This window comes from Epinephelus fuscoguttatus, linkage group LG11 (assembly GCF_011397635.1).
Source record: "Epinephelus fuscoguttatus linkage group LG11, E.fuscoguttatus.final_Chr_v1".
NCBI lineage: Eukaryota > Metazoa > Chordata > Actinopteri > Perciformes > Serranidae > Epinephelus > Epinephelus fuscoguttatus.
The window spans coordinates 32,015,096-32,035,513 of record NC_064762.1 but is presented as its reverse complement, the minus strand read 5'-3'; the positions used below and the strand labels follow the sequence as shown (position 1 = coordinate 32,035,513).

At 38.8% G+C, this 20,418-nt stretch overlaps 1 protein-coding gene across 4 annotated transcripts in view; it reads left to right on the top strand.

Annotated features, from left to right (window-relative positions):
* The window catches only part of col12a1b (collagen, type XII, alpha 1b), a 154,960-nt gene that overhangs the window by 78,676 nt on the left and 55,866 nt on the right, over nucleotides 1–20,418 (top strand). For all 4 annotated transcript variants that reach the window (XM_049591030.1, XM_049591031.1, XM_049591029.1 and 1 more), the window contains 15 exons: nucleotides 3,801–3,930; nucleotides 4,250–4,389; nucleotides 4,891–5,020; nucleotides 5,580–5,719; nucleotides 5,831–5,960; nucleotides 6,084–6,223; nucleotides 8,329–8,458; nucleotides 9,367–9,506; nucleotides 11,218–11,347; nucleotides 11,872–12,011; nucleotides 12,120–12,249; nucleotides 15,053–15,192; nucleotides 16,252–16,381; nucleotides 16,859–16,998; nucleotides 17,771–17,900. In XM_049591030.1, the coding sequence (XP_049446987.1) occupies nucleotides 3,801–3,930; nucleotides 4,250–4,389; nucleotides 4,891–5,020; nucleotides 5,580–5,719; nucleotides 5,831–5,960; nucleotides 6,084–6,223; nucleotides 8,329–8,458; nucleotides 9,367–9,506; nucleotides 11,218–11,347; nucleotides 11,872–12,011; nucleotides 12,120–12,249; nucleotides 15,053–15,192; nucleotides 16,252–16,381; nucleotides 16,859–16,998; nucleotides 17,771–17,900 (2,020 nt within the window). The remainder of the gene's footprint in view (nucleotides 1–3,800; nucleotides 3,931–4,249; nucleotides 4,390–4,890; nucleotides 5,021–5,579; nucleotides 5,720–5,830; nucleotides 5,961–6,083; nucleotides 6,224–8,328; nucleotides 8,459–9,366; nucleotides 9,507–11,217; nucleotides 11,348–11,871; nucleotides 12,012–12,119; nucleotides 12,250–15,052; nucleotides 15,193–16,251; nucleotides 16,382–16,858; nucleotides 16,999–17,770; nucleotides 17,901–20,418) is intronic.

The following is a 20,418-nucleotide window of genomic DNA, read 5'->3' as shown; positions in this document are numbered from 1 at the left end:
GAATATATCATTTGCGGTATGAAATGTTTGGGTTACCTAGAGACTGCAAAAAAGTTCATAGCAGAAGTCCTTTATTTATCTTTCAAAAAACTTGAGTTTTTGTTTCTCCCCACGTAAAAGGACCAATATCAGCTGTAGTAAACTTTAAGCACGTATTGTTGAGAAAATAAGAGCAGTTTTTATGTTGTGTGAAAACTATGTATCTCTGCTTTAGTGGATTTTCATGCTTTCACATCTTCTTGGACCAGTTAACCTTTTTTTGCCTGCCAAAAATCATAATATTTCAATATGACATCACATGCTGGCTAAATTTACTACATTGTGTTTGAAAGTCAAAGAAAACTGGAGTGTGTGTGAGTGTGTGTGAGTGTGTGTGTGTGTGTGTGTGTGTGTGTGTTCCTAAAAAGTCAGACTCAGCAAACCAAGGAACTCTTAGGAGTTAAGGATTTCAACAATGTAAACATGAAAGGAATTCCAATGTATTTTGAGCTCTGAGTATAATAAATGGCCGACACCTGCGCATGTCTGCAAAAGTCTTTGTCATTTGACCCAATAAGTGAGAATGTTTTAAATAAATAGCATGTGAAGAGACCTACTTAAGATTTTTATCCAACAAACAATCACATTTATCTCATGATAAAACAAAAATCTAAATCTGCCATGGTAAGGCCAACTGTCAGATAAATGCAGTGGAGAAAAAACATACAATAGTTAGACTAAAATGCAAAGGAGGTAAAGAAGAAAGTTTCCCAAAATGCAGACATACTGACAGAAAATATCAGAACCCAAAACTGCACTGATGTGGAAATAGAAAAAAATGGACTCAGTTACATTATATTAAAGGCAAAACATGCTTTCCTTAAAAATCATTGAACCAATGGACTGCGACTTGAAACTATCTTCAAACTTCTTTACTGTGACTCATGATGATGAGCATTACCATTACTCAATTCAAGTCACAGTAACTTTGACAACAAAACGTTTAAAAAATCAAGGAACAGATATTGCCAAAAACATTTAACTTACAGCACAGCACTAGTAGGATTATGTTTAACATCTCCCCTCTTGCCTGACTGTTGAAAAGCACAATGACATCCTGAAGGAGTTCAACAAAATGCCCCCAGCACTCTGGAAAAGAAATTTCTGGCTATTCTGAACTCCTTGGTCATATTTTGACATTTGGTTTATGACAGCGTCCCGCAGCGTGATTGTGTAGTTAGAGGAGTCCCGCGTTTGGCCACCAAGCTTGCATTCTTGTGCCATGACCAACAGTGATTAGTGCTGGAAATAACTTGAAAGGAAACTGCGGGCTGTACGAAAAGAATTTCAGGGAGTTAAAATTTTTATTGTGTCTCTGAGATGTTATGACAGTGTTCCCCCAAACAAAGTGTCAGGGTCGAATCATGATGTCAGCGGTACAAATATGTCTAATGGATTTCTGATCCCCCTCACCAAGTCAGATGTGTATTCCAGAGGACTGAGAGCATCTGGTGTCGTGTTGTCGTCTGCAGGCTTGTTGTTATTAACATCAGTCATATGAAACCAGACAGGATGTTTGTTTGTGCAGGATGAGCTCAGGATTTCCTCACTGCTCTCAGAAATGTAGAAAAATAGTAAATGTCCACTTTGGGAATTGTGCAACTATCATGGAAAGAGTAAAAAACTACATTTTTTTTCTTTTAGGTCTAGTTCTGTGCTGATGCTATATGGCAAATCATTAAATCTAGTGAAATACCACAGCTGAGAAGAATGATAGCTCTAGACTGAGGTGGAACTGCTGTAACTCCCAATGGAATAAATCATACTGGACACCCACAGAGATGAAAATATGAAGAATTTATGTGAGAGTCTGCAGGCTGATACTGATTTTAGCTTTTATTTTACTTTGAAAAGATACGTTTATTTATACTCAATAAACTTACTCAGATCCCACAAAAAGCCTCAAACCAACAGTGGATGCATCTATTAACCAGAGATTGGCACAAATCCATAAAAAATATCTTGCTTTAATTAAAATACAAGTAGTTTTTAATTTGAAAATTCCAGAATACCCTTTATAGAAACTGATATTATTACATTTTAGGCATAAAGTACCCACAATAGGAGTGTGACCTGAAACCCCCTTTACTGGAAAAGATGAGCTCTGCGAACATCACAGATTTGAAGTGGCCAGTCAGGATATCTTGCAGGTGGGAGTGGTTTCTGTCAATCAGAGTTACCACTGACTGACTGAACAGCCAACTGAAATGCAGCAGGGGAAACTGATAAGTCAGGCCACAGTGATGTACCAGTTCTTTCAGATGACAATAAGAATAGGCATTTAGCAGGTGACTTTTTCTAGACCAAGAAATATAAGTACAGTGGAGTAAGTACGTCTTAAACTTTACCAGCGGCCAGCTGAACGACAAACAGCACAATTACAGCAATGTATGATACAATACAAAACAGTTGAAGAGATAGTTGAAGAGAAAGATAAGCCCCCCCGCCCCAAAGCTACATCTGTCTTCTTTCTCTGTGTCATGGAACTCCATTGTTGTGCAAAAACGATTTGGCTTATTAACGTAAATAGGATAAATGAAGAATAAATAGATGACTTCTTTGATTAGTTCTTAAAAAATGATAATTCTTATATAATGATATGTCTTCTGTGATTAAAACAGTGTTATGAAATGAGCAGCTCAGTTGCCTCTTGATTAAAAGATCATGCTGTAAACAAAATGTCACAAGTCTGATATCCACAAGAGCCACTCTGAATAAAATATCCAGCCAAATACCTAACATACTGATGTAAATGCGATGTGATAGTCTCTGTCATTTATCTCTTAGCTACCAGGCAAACTGTTTACACCCTCTATGAATGTGTTTACAGTGTGGTATCCATTTCATGATATACTGCAGAGTTGTTTGCTCAGGATTTCCCAAAGGCCTACTTGGATTCCTTTCCAGAGAAATACTTTACTTACTCATGTATAAATAATGTAAATAGTTTGCTGACATTGCCCTAAGAAACAGCGGCTCAGTCTCCAAAACATGACACACTGCAAGTTACTGCGCATTTTAGAGTTTCAGTTTAGTTTTTGAAAGACTGAGTGACTACAGCAGGAACAAGTGATTACAGATTTTGACACATTAAGCTGTTTGGTAAAGCTATTTTGTAAATTTGTGTTTTAGATTTAATGGAGTTTTTTCTGCTTGTTTTACCTGTATTACATAATTTCATATACTTTAATTCCTTTAATATCAAATGACCAGTGGTGGAGGAAGTATTCAGATCTTTTATTTAGGTAATGAATAGGGCTAAATAGGGTGATTCGCCATTTTACGTCAGCCATTGTAGTTCTCCAGTGTCACTACTAAACATTCCTAAATTCTACACACTGGACCTTTAGATCATGGGCTTCATGTTAGCCCATTAAAAAAACATAGAAGTTTTAAAATTAGATTATGGTGATTGATAAACGACAGAAATAGAAACATTAACTAATTCTGAAAAATTAAGATTTCATGTTAGTATTTGCATTTTGCATGCATTTTCTTGTATTTGTTCTTTTAGAACTTTTATGTTCAACCTGAATAACCTCACATCTGAGGACACAGGCTCAGACTACTTACTGTAACCATATGTCAGTGCTGTTACAACAAGCATTGCCAGAGACGCGTCTCCTGGCTGTGACAATCTTGTTCATGCGTCAGCCACTTGTCACTCAGCTTTGATAAATGGCCATGTCGCTCTGAAGTGAGAGGAAAACAATTCTGTCTCCGCCAATGAGTCTCACTGCTGACATGTTTCCTGTGAACAGACGCAGGTTGGAGGGAAGAAGACCGGTGTCATCCTGCAGAAACTGGAGCCCGACACTCAGTACTCCATCAGCGTGGCTGCTGTGTACCCCACTGGCGTCAGCAGAGACGTCAGCGGCGAAGGACAAACCAGTAAGAGTTGGATGTCAATGGAGGTCCAAAACACTCAAAGAATATAGTTTAATTTTATTTTATAAAGAAGATATTAACATTAAATATTTGTTCCTGCTGTATCTGACTGTAGTGACTGTAGTAGTAATACTAGTGGAAAAATATTTCACTGCAAGTAAAGTGTCTACTTAATTTAAATGTGAACATTAAGTGTACTGATGTCTCCATAATACTAGTGCTATTGGTGAAGACATTACATTTTTACTGCGGTACAGATCAGTAGATGGAGTTAATTAACAGACTCTCTGCTAACTGAATATGTGCCACTCTACGCCCTCAGAGCCTCTGGGTGGAGTGAGGAACCTGCAGGTGTTGAACCCCACCATGACCACCCTGAACGTGCGCTGGGAGCCCGCTGAGGGCCGAGTAAAGGAGTACAAAGTCATTTATGCTCCTGCTGCCGGAGGAGCTGAGAGCATGGTAGGACTGGTAGGACATCCATCTGCTTCCTGTTGGCTGGCAATGTGCAATGTGGAACCTGAAGCCAAATTATTCACCTGTGTGTCTTAACATGCCCGGCGCTTTTATATCTAAAAGGTCCTGCTTGACTCAAAAATGTGTTCTACAATAAATGTTGTAAAGAAAGCACAAGACAAAACCCCACACCTTTTATTCAGTCATGCATGTTGGTAACAGTTTATGATGAACAAAATTTAATTACATATTTTATGCAGTTTTCATTTGGCTGATGTGCTTATCCTGCTTTGTGAAATAGCTCTCAGACTAGACCAGTACAACCTGTTACTGTTGCAGCATAATTTGACTGAGGAGTTTAGGGGTTAACTGCTTTGCTCAAAGGCAAACTGAAAACTGCTGATGCTGTCACTGTAACCACTAACTTTAAATAGTTATTTCTGGTTGCATGCTTGTCTCTCTGTCTTCTGTGAGCAGCTAATATGTGTCATGTGTTGTTGAACTCAGGAAACAGTGTCTGCAGGCACAACCAACACTATGCTACGAGGCCTGCAGCCTGACACCCTCTACACCGTCTCTCTGGTGCCAGTTTATGCTGCAGGAGATGGAAAGATGATGTCTGAGAATGGAAAGACAAGTAAGACTGAAGACTAATCTACACTGAAGTTGAACCATCGTTATTGTTACAGGATAAGATCATCTAATTTTCACCAATTATTGGTTTGTCCATACAAAAAAGAACTACACAAATAGTACATTTACTGAAATTTTGCAGTAAAGTTACTGATTCAGTGTTCAGTCTAAGTAAAAAGGAAAGTTAAAATGTGCTCAATGAGATATTTTTTCTGTGTTACAACACGTCAAAAGGTTTTAAGTTAATCTCTAAATTTGTGTTTTGAAACAAATACAGCTGAAACTAAAAAATAACATAAACTGAAGAGAAGCTCAAATCTAAACTATACATTGTACACTTAAAAAAAGGATCTCAAATCTCACGTATCTTATCTTACATTATACAAAATCGAACACCAAACTGGTTCACACAAATAAACAACACCTTTATTCCATAATTACATAATATACTTATGATAAAAACAGACTGACATAATCTCAAAAAAAAAAAGAAAAAAAGAAATCATTTCTTCATAGGCAGGTCTTAAAACATTTTGAGTAACCTGACCTGTTGTCTTGTTTAGGACCACTGGGAGGAGTGAAGAACCTGAGGGTAACAGACCCCACTATGACCTCTCTGACTGTGAACTGGGACCCAGCTGACGGAGCTGTTCGCCTGTACAAAGTCTTCTTTGTGCCAGTTGCCGGTGGCCTAGAGGAAATGGTGAGACATTTTTTACACCTCTCTTACCGATGAGGACAAAAGCAGATCAGGCAGTCAATTCTGTGACTATCTATCTTAATTGTTTATTTGCTTTTTAATGTTGTTAAACAGGAACAAGTTCCTGCAGGCACCACCAACATCATCCTTAGGAACTTGATGCCAGACACACCATACACAGTGTCAGTGTTACCAGTTTACCCAGCCAGGGAGGGAAAACGCCAGTCAGAGGAAGGAACGACATGTAAGTTACTCACTGTGGGGCCGGATTATTTTTTAATTTCTACTTTACCCTAAATATATTTGGATTGTAGCAAGTTAAGACAGTTTGCCAACAACAGTTTAACAATAATTTTCATGCTCCCAGTGCCTTTGGGTGGAGTGGGCACCATGAGGGTGACCAACCCAACCTTCAGCACTCTCACTGTAAACTGGAATCCTGCTGATGGCAACGTTCAGGGCTACAAAGTTATCTATGTTCCTGTAGATGGAGGACAGGAGATTGTGGTAAGAACCTTTTTGCTTCTTTGTTGGTAACCTGGTAACCAGATGACAGCCAGGTCTGAATGGAAAAAATAAAAAACTAATTACTTTTTACTTACTGATGCTCTCATGCTTAAGTCATCATAATATACAGAAAGACAAACACACAAATTCTGTTCTATTGTTACTACTAAACTGGTCCAGATTGATTTAGTGAGTTCAACAAAAAGCAACAAACAACAAAAAAAACAGATCAGAAAACAGTGAGACTTTTTCCTAAAATATGATCAAATACAGAATATGGGAAGTTGCAAATAAAGGCCTCAGTAAGATGAGTTAAGTTATGTGGAGTCAAGATAAACTTTTTGGAAGGGGGGCTTAAAGAGTGCTAAAATGGAGCGTCTTAGACAAAGGGTGAGTGCAGGTGTTCCAGCATAGACAATATCGGGAAAATAAAGTGTTTTAAACATTAAAGCATGTATGAACATGAAGATGACCATAATAGGTCCCCTTTAGCTTAAATCAAGTTTAGTTAACTTAGGTCAAGATAACTTGAGTTGAGTTTATTTAAGTTAGGTTTAGTTTAACTGAACTTGAATTAACCTTAACATTTAAGGAAAAAGGAAAAAAGGAAGTTCTCACCTTGTAGAAAAAGACAAATTTAGTGAGTTGATAATATAGGAAATAATGTTGATTTAATTTGATTAATTTAAGACCGGGTACACAAATTAACTACTCATAGTTTAGTTTTATCAGACTAATATATCATCAGTTGTCTTCACATATCAATAGTGTCAATCATAACTAGATAATAGCCAGATGGTGCTGTCTTTGTCATGAGGAATTTTTGAGGCCTTTAGATTAAGATTAACTATTTTATCTGTAAAATAACTGAGCTACAACACTGAGTTCAGACCAGCGTCATCTGATTGGCTGGTGCAATCAGCCTGATCTGGAATATGTTCAAGTATCAAATGTTTTTGGCACACAGTATTGAGTTGTTGTTGAAATACTGTACAGAGGGACATCATGTGTCTTTGATGGCTCCTCTTAGTGTTTAATGGTGCTGTAAACTGGGCCTCTGAGGTGTTGTGAAATAAGATTCAGGGGAACCTTTAAATGTTTGCTGCAAAAAGATTAATCTGGACAAATAACAAGAAGTACTGTCAAAAAAAGAAAGACAATTAAACTATTCTGAAATGCAGGTTTTGCAGGAGAAGTTAATAAAAAAGCTGCCAGACTTTGTTTGAATTCTTGAAAAGAAACAAAACGATCAAAGCTCTCAACTGGGATTTAGTGATGTCATGCTTTCTGACAAGATAATCCCATCATGCCACACAATAGCATCTAAATCCTTTTGCAAGAGAGCATCCGTCATTGCTGCATGGCATGGTGAAAATGTGAAGCTTATCTTTCTGGAGCACAGCTTGTAGAAAATAAGTATGTGTAAATTCAGATCGTTCAGATCGTAAAGAGCCGTGAAATAACAGCTGACTGACGATTTGCCTGCTTGTGTGTGTCTGTTTAGAAATGGCTCATTTGTCTCTGCTGATGACATAACTTCTACCCCAAATTAGTACATCCAAGTAAATTTTACAGAAGATTTTTAAACTGCCAGCGGAATTTGAATGCTGTTAATGTGGTTTCAAATGTTCTTCTTCTGTTCAGAAGAAAAACAGCAGTGCACATCCTGAAATAACTGGAATGTTTAGAGTAAGCTTGATTTATGACTAAGTTTGTAAAATCTCTCAATTTTTATACAGAAAATGCAAAAGGGTACACAAAGACAACATGTAAAACAAACCATAAAACAATGGTTTCACAATTTTTATAACAACTCAGTCTCATTAATATGACAGTCCCCTATAAATGTCATTTATTTGAAAAGTTTTTTTCTTTTATATATTTATTTATTTGTTTTTATTTTCAGAAGGTTTGACTTGTAATATGAGTAAATATGAATATAAATAAGTAATTATTACCCCAAAGTAAAACTTAAGTTAAATATGCAGTATGTTTAAAATGACTGTGGTGGGTCAAATTATTTGGAAATTTAAAATGTAGCTGTAAATGAAACTATGACCAGTTTTTAGTCTGGTAAACTGGTTCACCACATGTGTCTTCTGCAGGAGCAAGTGTCAGAGAGCACCACCAAAACTGTCCTGGAGAAGCTTCTACCAGACACTCGCTACACCGTCACTGTGGTCCCTGTCTACGCAGAGGGAGATGGACCCAGCCTGACTGACAACGGGAAGACAAGTGAGTATCTGTGGTCATGTGCTATTGGCTGTATGGTATTTAAGTTCAAGTGCATCAGTGAACCTTGAAAAAGCACCTGAGCCTCTAAGAAATCATTAAACAGATCATTTCCTCTCTGGGTCTTACTGAGCAACAGCTGCTTTAGAGGGATTATGGCTACTGAAAGGTCAAAGTCAAAGACAGGGCACATCTGGGGTGATGCCGTCAGATGGATGTTAGCATGCTGGATGTGTTTCCATCACATACCCAAAAATGGTGGAGCAACACAGACAAACTGTCCTCATATTAGACACAACTCTCTCTCTGTTGTTGTTGTAGCTGACCAGGAAGCTGCAGGCAGATCTTCCAGCACTGCTATTTCATTGCACAGGCCATAGTGTGACTGACTTGCACAGCAATCAGCTCATTGTGCTTACCTCAGAATATGTTGTCAACGGTGTACAGCTAAAAGTTAACATGTGAAACTCGTAAACATTGGTTCTGCATCACATGCATCAGCCTACATGGCGTGTATTCTGTGCACGGCTGCATGAACTGCACCAGGATTTTCATACTGTGATGTTTGGCATGAATATACCAACTGTTACAGCCCTAATACCCACTATTTACCCTGGCTATAGAAAAAGCTTTGCTATTGATTAAGAACTTCAGCAGTGAGCAAGTTGAATGACTGAACCAGAAAAAAAAGCTTCCCAGTTGTAACACAAATATAAAACGCATTAATCTCACCAGAGGCAGAGTAAAACTGAGACCTCAAGGAGAAATAAGCCAGAGAACAACCATTTTCTTGCCGTCCAACATCTGGACAAACTGCCCCCTGGACACCAGTAACCTCTGACTAGACAGCAGCTGTGTGACAGTCTGGTCCAAGCATTGAATCTGTCTTCCTGTTTCGTGTCTCTGCTCAGAGCCACTGGGTTTTGTGAGGAACCTGCAGGTTACCGATCCCACCACCAGCACCCTGAACGTCCGCTGGGAGCCCCCTGAGGGAAACGTACGGGAGTACATCGTGACCTGGGTGCCCGCTGCTGGAGGCGAGCAGGACATGGTAAGACTGCATCCTGTTATAACTCACTCCCTAAATATTATGTCATGAGCTTCAACTGAGACATGTTGGTCTTGCTGAAAACCATGGAACACTTGATGGCAAAACAGTTTTATGTAACTGTCAGGATTTGCCAGTTCCAGATGTTGGACTTTTACCAGAAGCTGAGAACTTCATCCATGCCCCATTAGTATCTTGGTTTTTATGACCGCCTGGAATGTGAAATGAGATATGTCTTTTAATTCAAACCACTTTGAGGCATTTTAGCTACCTTAAAGTCACAATGTTCAGTGGCACTTACAAATGTACAGTATTAACCTTTATTTAAAATCCTCTCTTTCTGTCCCTCTGTAACTGACCATTATTTTTTATTGTTGTAAATACATCTGTCTTTTATAGTTGTTTCTTCGTGCCATTAGTCCATCGGGAATAATGTGTTGTTTTTAGATGCTTCGTTACTTGCTTTAAAGGTCCACTTGAGTGATTTTGACTTCACATAGGCAGCATTTAACAAAAACACTACAAATAAGTAAAACACAAAGAAACGCATTCACTATTATGACAGTGCATATGTGGCGTGACACCACTGATCTTAAAGCTCTTTAAGGTTAAAAATGATGGGAGTTAAATAACCCAGATTAAAAGCAATCAAAGTTCTGCTGGTCAGTATAGTTAGGTATAATGCATTAAACTTATATTTACTGGATGAACATTGTTTGATTAGGCTGCTTCTGTTCTGTTTACTGTTCTGGAAAAAGTTGTCTGGATGTTTATGTCCACTTTGCTCTTAACCTTGTCTGTTGGGTTGGGTTCTTCTTCTTCTTTGTCTTCGCCTTGGCCTTGATTTTCTTTGTCTTCGTCTTCATCTACTTCTTTGTCTTCTTCATCTTTGTCTTCTTCTTCAGTTTCAGCACCAGCTTCTTCAGCTTCAGCTTCATCTTAGTTTTGGCCTCAAATTCAAGTTTTCTCAACACAAGTGGAGAAAAGCCAGTGGCGTGAGATGATTACACTTTTTTTCCAAAGCAGTTTCATGCAAGAACTTTATTCTTTTGTTCTGAAAAAAGAGCAATATCAAATTAGCAAAAGATGAAAACTGCTGGATAATGTTGCCTTAAAAATCTACATTTACTTATAACTAATGAAAAACATTTAAGAGTGATGTGGGATGGTTTAACTCATCTATAGAGCAGTGACAATATCTCGAGGGGGTCCATGTCATTACCCTCAAGATTATGTCACTTGGTTCAAGGAATGTCGTGAAAGGAGATGATTTGATTTGGAAACAACTGAAGTTATCTCAGCTCATTGGCAGATTTTAGGACTTACTATTAGATTAAATAGACAAAGATCAAATTTACATTTGCAGCAGAAGCCTGAAGGATTTCATGCAGAGAAAGGCATGCACTCCCTCTTGCTGCCAGTTTGATGCTTTGCTCGAAGGCCCAGACTGTCCCAGGACAGTTTTTGAAGTGGAAGCTTTCTGCTTAAATCCATCTTTATCTCTGAGCTTCTACTGTTCCTGTTACTGTGTTGCACGGAGACAGTTACTGACTGAAGCTGCATCCAAGAAAACTGGGCTCACAACACATTAAACTGTGACATTGTTCAGTCTGAGAGGCTTTGTGCATCTGCCAAACTGCTATTTTCTTTTTTGAGAGTTCTCCGAATCCTAGAGTTCACCCAGTTCAAAGTTGTTTCTTCTCTCCTCATCCAGGACCAGGTGTCTGGAACGGCCACCTCCACCGTCCTGAAGAACCTGGAGCCCAACACTGAGTACACGGTCAGCGTCACACCTATCTACCCCGAGATGGAGGGCAGAGCGCAGTCTGAAAATGGGAAGACAAGTAAGTTCAGATGAGTCTGTTGAATGATTTGTAGCTGCAGGAAGTGCCCTGGACCTTGAGGGAAGAATAATGTTAAGCCAGAGTTCATTTCTCTGAATGTGTTTTTCTTATGAATGTGGAAAAAGAATAGAATAGAGTAAAATATTACTTTACTGCCCACATGGGCTGAAAGCTATCTTAAACTCACCATGACCTAATAAACACCAGAGATGTGTGACTTATCGATTGACAGGGCACCATAAAATATTACACCAGTAAAACAAGAAAAAAAGACTAAAACATAAAACAGAGTAAATCTTAAAGCTCCGTTAAAGAATTTCATTTGAAATTTAAAAAAACAACAGCCATAAGTTGTTTTTTTTTGTTTTTTTGTTTTTTTTTTTCCCTTCCCCAAATCTGGCAGCGTTAGTGGACTAGCATTTGACTCATGGCAGTGCTAGCCAGCAAAATAAATAACTAACTGATAAATTAGTTAAATTAAATTAACTGATAAATCCTTATGTCTATTTGTGCCTCCTTCTTAGATCCTTTGGGTGGAGTGAAGAACTTGCAGGTGATCGACCCAACTTTCAGCACTCTGACAGTCCGCTGGGATCCAGCAGTGGGCAATGTCCGCAGCTACAAGGTCTTCTACACAGCTCAACCAGATGGAGAAGAACGAATGGTACAAACTGTTTTCATTAACTGTGACGACTGTGGACTCAGACATTCTCACTATTATCAGATTAAGTTGTTATCATACTGACAGAGGTTTTAACATTTCACTGAACAGGAGGAGGTGTCAGGAGGCACCACCACCACCATCCTGAGAAACCTGGATACCGACACTGTCTACAATGTGGCTGTTGTTCCTGTCTACCCAGACGTGGAGGGCATACGGCAGGCCGAGAAGGGAAAGACAAGTGAGTGACTCATGAGGACTTTTACATTCAAGACATTCAGCTCTCATACACATGGATGCACAATGAGTGGATGCAGAGCGCATTCCTGGAAGCATGAGTGTCACATAATCAAATCTGAAACTACGCTTCATGCTTTATGTTGGATTGTTTGTGCCAGGTGGGAGTTTAGCTGACAGGAGCAAGACAGTTATGTATCTGTGTCTAAACTCTGATGCATCTGAAATAACCTAATGTGGAAAACTTCACCCATCTGCTGCACCCTGCATGACTGAACACACATTAGGGGTTATTTATAACTTGGCTCAGGCTCATTTTGTGAAAGGGGGAAGTTCACCCCCAAAGCAAAATACATATCTTTGGTGGAGGAGATATTGGCTGTAGAGATGCCTGTCTTTTGTTGGATATTATGGAGCTATTCTTCCTTCTGCGTGGTGATATGGTTGGCAGGTTTAGTTACGTAGAAAGAAATAGTTCCTATATGAAACTGCTCACAACAGGGTCTGTGGATTATCTTGAGTAACTGGGTCATGATTTCTGGCATGAGACATTGCTAATTTTTTTCAAACATAGTTTTTCGGTGCTCTGAGCATTACAAGCCAAGATTCTATGGCTGACATCTCCAACACTCGGCAACTCACACCAAAATGATCTAGATTAATTAATAGCACTGCAGGTAAGAGGAAAGGTACGTGTTTTTGATTTTGGGGTGAACTATTCCTTTAAGGAAGACATTTACTGCCACTCACCACTTATTCTATTAGATACAGTTTTGAAAGATCATATCAGTTCTGGGCTGTTAAAGACCCTATGGAATATCATCTTTATTAATGTTGAAACACAATGTTGGGGAGTAATCCAACACAACAAAGGGGCAATCTAAACTGTAAACCAGCAGGGTGTTAGTTAGGTAAAGAAAAGCAGAGGGGTGGCATCAGTTCAAAATGTCTACAGTATATGGCCTTATTGGGAGAATTTAATGAGATGAGGTCACTTTGCACATGATGATTCTCTTACTTGACTGTTCCTCATTCATTGTTTCAGTTGATGAGAAAAGAGAGAAAATCTCTTTCTTTGTGTGATCAGTGGGGGAGACTATTGTTCACTGTCCTGGAATCAAGTCTTTAAAACTGTGAATACCTTCGTTTAATGGCCAAATATGTTACAAAGGATGCTAAACAGTTTGAACTGGTTCGGTAAATCTCTCCCTGTTGGTGCCTTCAAGGACTATCCAACATCCAAAGTACTAATGTTTTATTACAAGACTATGCAGCAATAAAAGCCCATTATTCTTTTTATGCCATTGATGTTTGGATGATTTATTTGTTTATTGGATCTTTGTTTTTACTTGAACTTTATTTTTATTGCAACTCAACAAAACTCACAGAGGAGATGAGATTCACAGAGCACAGAAGATTAATTAAAAACAAAACAACAGAGGTGCTATTAATCTTACGTACATAGTTGTGGTATGGCCCATCTCTCCATGATTATTTCTGTTGTCTATGAAAGCATATGAGAGCATGGGACATTTTCTACCTTCATGAGAGAATTCAAAAGACGGCTAACAGGAAAAGTGTGGACAGAGAGATGAGGGGAGCCACAACAAAGATCCCTTGCCAGACTTGAACCAAAGATCAGTGTCTCCTCAAAAAATTGATAAGCAATGTGATTAAGTGATTCAACTGTGATTCATTTTTATACATGCAGCCTTACTGTATATGCCACTTGCACTTCATTTAACTGGGTTTCTCCACCCTGTCTGCTACATGACAAATGGCAAATGAAGCTGATGTAGCAACCTGATGATGGTTTAAACCATTGCCTCACTTCTTCAATAGGCGGTCTTTGCTGAGTGATGTGATGACTGTCCTGAAGCTTAATAAGCCTTATATTTTATAAAAGATGTAGGAATTTCTTCTGATATCAGCAGAGGTTGTGGCAGCTCCACTACAAAATGCTTACCCTCAAACTTGTAGGTCACCAGGCGGCCCTGACCTAAACCACTGAGACCTTTTTTGCTCTCTTGCTCAATATTTGGAGGTTTTGGCTTTAATCAGGAGACTGATCATATATTCGCCTCTAAGAAATAGAAACTGATATATTCCAAACAGCATAGCTGGTAGAAATAAATCTTTTCAGCAGCTGACTCGTGGTTGTTGCAGCATTCTTGATTCCACCACCAAATGACACAAGCATTACCACACTACAATAACATACCTTTGAGAAAATCTTCTCTGTGCCAGAGTACTGAAATCAACTGAAACCACTGGCTGCCTTGAGGACAGGAAGTCCATCTGAAACCTGCCAGTAATGTAAAGTAAACTCAGTTTTTATTTAATGGGCGAAAACATGCAAGAAAACCACTGGTATGGTGCTTTGAGCCAAAGAATGAGAATACAGACCTAGTTTATATGGACATTCGTGGCTCACAAAAGAGCATAATGAATGCCAGAAAGTCTCTTGACTCTGATACATCTGGACACTCCTGATGTGGTAAACCCACCCATCTGGTGTACCCTGCAGGATAAATCAAATGCCAAGGATTATTTGCAGCAGTTAACCTTTGTTTCCTTGGAGAAAATCTTTTACATTTAAATACTTTTTAATAGAGATGTTTTTGCCTCATAGAATACCAGAAAGTTTAGACAGTGAGAGGAAAAATGACAACCTCTCCCACTTTGGGACATCTGGACTGTCCTGATGAGGTGAACCCCACCTATCCGGTGCACCCTGCAGGATAAAGCAAACAGCGAGGATTATGTGCAGCAGTTGTTTCAGACTATGATATGTCCTGTCTCTTCAGAGCCTCTTGGTGGAGTGAGGAATTTGCAGGTCACCGACCCCACCACCAACTCCCTCAGGGTTCGCTGGGAGCCGGCCGAGGGCGACGTCAGGCAGTACCAAATCATCTACGTCCCCAGTGGCGGAGGAACTGAAAACATGGTTGGTTGTCTATTGAGATGATACATTTCCATGTCATTTTTTGCAATTACATTGTCTATTATTAACGAAATATATGAAAGAATTTCAATACTTGTCATTAGCTGCTAGTTTTGATGTTTATGGACTTTTAGAAATTTTGGAAACTGCTACTAGAGAGGCCAGTGGAGGTCCAACTCTTGCAAGGTTTATTTAGTATCTGTTCTTGAGCTTTCAGTTGTCAAGATTTTCCTTAGCAGATGGTTTTTTTATGCCAGCATGGATGAGAAGTTCATTAAGTGCTCAGTAAAATGAAAATTTGAACATCTACATTTCTGTGACAACTGAACCAACCCCATCTGTTGATGAAGATCATGCCATACAATCAAAAGCTCCAGCAAAACTACCAAATGGAACTTGTGAAATTATGTCAGCTAGTGTTTCAGAGGTTAAGGATGAAGTCAAGGATGATATTGATTTAAAGAACAGATTGATGACACCAATTAATTGTTAAGCTGTACTTGCTTTAAGCCCAGAGGCACCTGAAAGATGAGGCCTAAAATTATTCTATCTTTGTTATTGTCAAAAAATCCTAGAAAAATACCAACAATGTGCGGTACAGAGGTGTGTTTATTTGGATTTGTTAACAGTAAGATCAATATAGAATCACCAGACTTAGCCTTTAAACACGAACAGAGGAAGCTGCTCTTTAGTCAAGATCCCTGATGCCAAAGATAGGAAAGAGAAAGATTTAAGGCTCTCTTTTTGCCCTTAAACCTCTCTGAGCCATGATCTGCAGCCAAATATTGTTCAGAGTCACAGATCTTCATTTTTAACTTTAGTGGAGATTGCAAAGTTTCCAAAGATGCTGATGGACATGGAGTCTTGCGTTTGAATAAACATCATATAGCCTCAGTGGCCAGACAGTGTGGAATAAGATGATTTTTCCGACATTAAAGCTACATTAGGGAAAATAAAAGGTTTTAAAGTGCTTATTGCGCCGAGACGCAAGTGAAGACATGTAAATAAATACCAACTATTAACTACTGAACGTGTGTTATTTTGTCATTTTGTCATGTACAGACTCCTGTATCTGGAATGTCGACAAACGCGGTGCTGAGAGACCTGCGGCCGGACACAGAGTACAAAGTGACACTGGTGCCTATTTACTCTGATGCGGAGGGGAAACGCATGTCAGAGAATGGAAAGACAAGTGAGTTAAGCCATAGCAAAGCAGCTGTGACCACATGCAACTCTTAACTATGTCACGTTTTTGCCTCGTTTTGAAGATAAAACGATTTTAACACCAAATGATACACTAACAAACATTTAAGTAAAAATGGTCTTAATAATACTGGAAAGGTGAGTGTATCAAAGAAAGTATAACCTGATTGCCTCAGGTTTGTCTCTGTGTTATATAAAGACAGATTGTTGGGAAGCACCAATAAGATAATTTGGTGTAATGATTATAGCAGGAAATTAAGATGATCAAAGAAAAATATTTTGAATGTCAGCAGAAGCCACTTTCCTGTGATTGACTTATGACAACAGACTTGTTGAACCTTCCACATCTGTTGCTCCGATAAGGTCAAAGAGAGAGTTATGTTTTTGCTGCTGGTCTGACCTGACTGTTGCTATAACTCAATCAAAATATTGACAATCATGTTGTGACTCTCCCTGGTGTTTACAGAGGCTCTGGGAGGTGTAAAGAATCTGCAGGTTACTGATCCCACCACTAGCTCCCTCAAGGTGCGCTGGGAGCCGGCGGAGGGCAACGTCCGCCAGTATCGCATCTTCTATGTTCCTGCAGCTGGAGGCGCCGAGGACATGGTGAGACATTAAACTGACTTCCTGTGCTTCATCACAGGCTTGTAACTTTTTGATGTTATCAAAGAGGGTCCATAAAGATGAGTGTCGACAAGCGTATTAGGGGTGTCTGTAACTCTATATGCGAGTTAAAACAGTTTCTTTACTTGTTGCTGTTTATGATATCCCAGCACAATGTGCGAACATAGTCCTTGTTTTCACTTACAATAAATCTTTTGTCTTGGCAGTTATGTTGTTTGCTGAGCCACAGTTTCAAGGAATACTTCCCTCCCCAAATGACCATTTATATATTAATTACTCATCTCGTGATACGTTGAATTCGGCAAGAAAACTTTGTTTTTCTTGCATGCCTCCATGGTGAACAGAGAATCCAAAAACTGAGATATTCTTGATAAATTGAATTCACAGGGACTGTGTTTAACAACAGCAAAACTATATCAGAACATCCCGTTTCCAAACTTGCACACAACTCGTGTTGTAAAATCCAAATCTCATTTATCCAGTCGTATTTTCAGTACTTCCCAAACATGTATTTTCACTGAAACCTTATTATTTACAACAGTTCTGCAAAAACAGCACAGGAGCTCTTCTCATCCATGCGCGAGACTGTTTATGTGAAAGTGTTTTAAATATAAGGGTTTAATCAAAATGCATGTTCTTGACAAATTTAGTAGTTGATTCACAAGTGACTATTTGGGAGGTGGAGTATTCTTTTAATTAAGTTTATTCTGGGCTTTGAAACATTGTGTAATAATATTGTTTTGTGTGTGAGCAGGAGCAGGTGTCAGGCGGCACCACCAACACCGTACTGAGGAATCTGCTGTCAGATACTCCTTACACTGTGACTGTGGTTCCAGTTTACCCAGAGGGAGAAGGTCTGCGCCAGTCCGACAAGGGAAAGACACGTAAGTCCTGATCAGACCTCAGTGTGCATCTGACACTGGAACAACATTCTCGCTGCAGCTGAACAATCCAGGTCAAATGTTTATGACAGTTGTGCCAGAAGCATAACAAGGGATAGAAGACACCCTCAAAGATGATCTGACAAGGGTCCCTTTTTTTAATTAAGAAATTGTTGCAGGAAAGACACCAGGACAAACATTTCGTCTATTGGGAGCTCATTTTTCAAAAAAAACAAAACAAAACAAAACATTACACAAGCATCATAACATTCCTGGGTGTTAAACTGAGCTTATAGGGCACATTTAAATGGACATGTAGAAACTTGCTATCCTAGCAACATTAAGGTTAACACTTTCTCAAAGTAACAAGCTCCCTCTGTAGCACATAGATGGCCTGATTATAAAACAACCCCCCTTTTCAAACATCTGCTTTTAGAATAACAACTTTCTGAAAATGCAGAACTTTTAATTAGACTGGTCCGGTAGGGAAAAATGTTCCAAGTCCTCATCTTTTGAGCATTTTCTCTCATAAAAAATGACACATGAAGTACTTCCATTAAAGTGAGACATAAATCCCACAATTGTTTTGCTAGTCCAAAGATGTTTTTGAGTGCAGCTAATTCCTCATTTTGTCTATCATATACCCACAGGCTCCTGTCAGGCTTTGCAAATCATTCTTTAGCTCCTCATTGTAAAATTCCATGACAGCTGTTGAAGGATAATTCAGTCTGCGGTCCATTTCTGCAGTAAAGACATTTTCACTCATCAGGACTTAATTTTTTCTGTGGCAGTAAAACGCAAGTTAAAATCTCTTGTAAATTAAATTGGACTTCTAAAAGACTTTGGAACTGATTTACTCAAAAAGATGCACTATAAACATTCCTCCACATTTAATTATCTGTTGTTGTAATATGTTAATGTCCTGGATATAATATAACAACCTTTTCAAATGCACTGTCCATAAAAATATCTTTTTACTGTGAATTCGGGTCAATACTTTTATTGACTCTTCTAAATTTAAATTAAAAATGGGAGAAGTTGGGGTACAAAACCACTTTTAGCATCTTTAACATCTGTATAATTGACACCAGTGCTACTCATATTGGTTTTTAAAATGACAGCCATTAGAATGGACACCTCCCCCTGTGGTGAAGTAAAAGTCAAAGGTCACAGTTTTATTGAGCAGCTGCCAGTAGCCAACAGTACAGGACTGCAGAGAGACAGAGGAGTCATTCCTTTACTGAGAAAAAATGTTTAAAGTTTGTGTCTCTGTACTAATGCAAATCTTCAGCACGTGTTTCCCCGAAATGAACCTGAATTTAAGTCTCCTGGACTGAAGTAACTCACCATTTTCAGATTTTTTTTTTTTTTTTTTTTTTTTTTTTTTTTACTTTTACAATGCTTGACAACAGGAACATCTTTATAGACAAAGAGTATCTCCCAAGTGAACTATCAGTGGAAAAACTACTGTTATCTGTAAAATGAGCCCAAACTCCTAAATCACTAAAAGCCTTGAAACCTCAGGATGAGTGGATGGAACAAAAGAGAAGCTGAGGAGTTTCATAGTGATTGATGGCAAAAAATAAAGCAGCGATAATGTGGAATTTTTAAACTACTGTTGGTAACTGACAAGTTTGGATGGAGAGACATTCTCTGTTTTGGAGGAGGGTTGAGTCGTCTGGGTGGTTTTACATCCTTATGTGTGTTGGTTTTGTTTCTGCCCAGACAGCATGCCATGCTCAGTCAGCGAAAATGCATCCTGGGGTTTTTTAATTGGGAAGCTGCGAGTGAGGCAAGACTTTTGATTCCACAGACCTCTCCAGCGGGCAAACACAAGCCTGAATATTTCATTTCTTGTCAGGATAATTCTGAGGCTTAATTGACGAGTCATCCAGATGTAAGGCGATGCTCTTTGTTTATAAGTCAGTTTTGAGGTCATTTGTGGACAGGTTATTTCCAATTTGAATTTTTGGGGTCATGATTCCAACATGTTTCGAGCTCAGTGCCGCCTTGTTCCTTTACTTTAAATGTTGCCGTAAGTTTGAAACACATGCTAACTGTGCAGTGTTTGTGGTTCAGTTAAATGTTCAAGCTCACAGATGTATTACTCCAAATGTTCTTGTGTCGAAGTGCATTCCCCCTTAGAATAGTTTCTGTTGCCCTTTGTGGGAGTGGTTAGAGCTTAAGTTATAGTTAGTCATTACAGAGAAAACTGGTTGGGGATTGTTTTTGGGTCAGGTTGAAGTAAGATGAAATATTTAATCAAGATGAAAAAACGTCACACAGTTCTCCTCTGAAGCACCAAAGGTTGCTAACAAAGGTTTTTGGCTATCTTGCCTTTATAAGGGTGGTGTTTGTGGGTCTGTTTCTGGTTCCCCATAATTCAAACATTTGGTGAATGAAATATGGTGCACTGGAGTTATGCAGCCTGTTTTAATTTTAATGGACTTGCACTGAAACTCACGCTGGTTGGCACCTCGCTGTGTGTGTGTTCTCAAAGTAAAAAAAAGGGTGAAATATT